General features: G+C 51.4%; 1 protein-coding gene across 1 annotated transcript in view; it reads left to right on the top strand.

The window, feature by feature from the left end:
• The first annotated feature begins 154 nt into the window (after positions 1 to 154).
• LOC125046896 overlaps positions 155 to 2,500 on the top strand; it is a 3,959-nt gene continuing 1,613 nt past the window's right edge. The window contains exons 1-8 of the mRNA XM_047644899.1: positions 155 to 178; positions 273 to 506; positions 711 to 762; positions 981 to 1,111; positions 1,203 to 1,315; positions 1,420 to 1,587; positions 1,687 to 2,168; positions 2,212 to 2,265. Of these exons, the coding sequence (XP_047500855.1) occupies positions 155 to 178; positions 273 to 506; positions 711 to 762; positions 981 to 1,111; positions 1,203 to 1,315; positions 1,420 to 1,587; positions 1,687 to 2,168; positions 2,212 to 2,265 (1,258 nt within the window). The remainder of the gene's footprint in view (positions 179 to 272; positions 507 to 710; positions 763 to 980; positions 1,112 to 1,202; positions 1,316 to 1,419; positions 1,588 to 1,686; positions 2,169 to 2,211; positions 2,266 to 2,500) is intronic.

The raw sequence follows: 2,500 nt of genomic DNA on the forward strand, positions 1-2,500 counted from the left end.
ATTTTTAAAATGTGAAAATCCCCAGAAAACAATAACATTTGTTTTAGTTTTCACATAAACTTGGCTTGCAACAATGCAAATGAAATCTATCATTCATAAGTGCTGATCTAGTTAGACTGATATCACGGCTTAATTGATAGACCTACTGAAAATCATGCCTATAGATCTATGGTGGACTGTAGGTCAATTGGAAAAAGCTTCAAGAGGATGAACTCAACCGTGCATAATCCACATCTGAACGTCCGCACTCACGCCCTTTCATTACTTGCCAGCAACACCTGCACAAACCACAGCTCCAGGCGCATATAAGCGGCCAGCTCGTTGGCCACAAGTCAGTGTGGACTGGGCCAGCGTCAGCAGCTTCTACACGACTCCCTCCAGCACCAGAAGTGGAATCTGCAGACACGACAGCGATGGCACGGCTAGCTGGAGAATCGGCCTTGGCGGCACTGCTGGTGCTGGCGGCCGCCATGGCCCTTCCAGGCCAGGCATATCACCTGCTTTCGGTACGAGAGCCTCGGGGGCGAAATGCGGGAGGCATAGGTTCTCCTGTCCAGCTTGACTGGCGAAGGAGGCACAGATAGGCTGTTTGATGAGCTGGATCAGCACGATGCTGACAAAGATTTATACATTTTTTCGATTGTATATTATGGGAAAGCGAAGTCGAGGCCTATTTGAAAGAAATAATTCTTCCTTTTTTGGTGTTTCAGTCTGATAGGAGCAACTCGAGCGGTATTGAACCTCGCCATCTGCAAAGGGCGCGTGAGTATCCCTTTCCATGATCCAGAACCTCTGTTATTTTGCATTGTTCGGGGTGATAAACGTCCATTATTTTGGCTAATTCCTATGTTCTCAATCCCCTCCAACTTGTATCCGCGAGCTGCTGGTCCAAATCCAGCATTTGGCTACGGTAGTCCGGCAAGAAGGAAATCGTTTACTCACTGGTGACCTGTAGCTGATGTTCTTTTCGTTGCACACAGTCGCTTGCGGAGGCATCACAGCCAGTCCGGGGAGCGAGACCGTCCTTGAGGCAGGACAGACAGTGTGCGTCGCCTCTCCGCGCTACCCCGACAACTACCCCAAGAACTGGGACAACAACTGGACCATCAAGGTAGGACTCCAGCAGGCCCAGGAAGCCTGTGTGTGACTCACACAAAAGGCTTTCTGTGGCGCCACTTGTCTCACACGACACATCTCCACAGGGCGCCACGCCGAACGTGAGGCTGGAAATCAGCTGCTCGCCCGTGGCCATCGAGGGCAGTCCGTCTTGCACCAACGACCGCCTCGTCATCATGCACAAGTGCTTCTGGAGCAAGTGAGTTGGAAATGAAGATTCCCTGTTTTGTTTTAGCTCCTGTGGGAGGAACTCCCAAGGCTTGGACTGACGCAAGTGACTCTGGACACTCGTCCTCCTCACAGGTACTGCGGGAGCAAGCGCCCTGAGACCATCACGACGTGCGGCCCCTGGGCCAGGCTCACCTTCCGGACCAACGGCTCGGCGCAGCAAAAGGGCTTCTACTGCACCGTCACGGCCTCAGAATGTACGTACAGCAGCCACGCCCTTCCCGGCAGCGCCCTGGGGCCGGCGTGACACCTGACACGTCTGTATGGCCAGTCAAGTGAACAACGGACCTTTCTGTGCAAGAGCAACTTCATTACTGACGAGGATGTTTTTTCTTTTCACAGTGACAACTACTACAAGTTCAACAACCACTTCAGCCACGCCAACTACGGTCACAACCACCACCACCACACCAACTACCGCCACCACACCAACTACCACCACCACACCAACTACTACCACCACACCAACTACCACCACCACACCAACTACAGCTACAACCACTACGACCACACCAACTACTACATCAACTACAACCACACCAGCAACTACAACCACCACCACCACACCAACTACCACCACCACACCAACGACAACTACAACCACTACGACCACACCAACAACTACAACCACACCAACAACGACAACCACACCAACAACTACGACCACACCAACAACTACAACCACAACCACCACCACACCAACTACTACAACCACCACACCAACAACTACGACCACACCAACAACGACAACCACAACAACTACCCCCACACCAACAACTACGACCACACCAACAACGACAACCACAACAACTACCACCACCACAACAACAACCACCACCACACCAACAACGACAACCACAACAACAACAACCACAACTGCCGCAACGACCACCACAAGAGACCCCAATACTTTACTTTGCAGTAAGTGCTACAAATTTTGATATCCTTTGTAGGATTCAAAACAACTTTCTCTGGACAGCATACTTACTTTGGCCAACATACGTAATGCATTATGAGTATGTCCACACTTCCAAGCTTAAATCCAGTGTGCTCTGCCTGCACTCGCCTCGTAAAGTAAGTTTTCGGCTTCCTCGCCATCGTCCTGCCGTTAGCATGCCCAGACCTCCCGGGGGAGGGACTTGGCATTTTCTCTCCT

This window comes from Penaeus chinensis, chromosome 39, assembly GCF_019202785.1.
Source record: "Penaeus chinensis breed Huanghai No. 1 chromosome 39, ASM1920278v2, whole genome shotgun sequence".
Classification (NCBI taxonomy): Eukaryota; Metazoa; Arthropoda; class Malacostraca; order Decapoda; family Penaeidae; genus Penaeus; species Penaeus chinensis.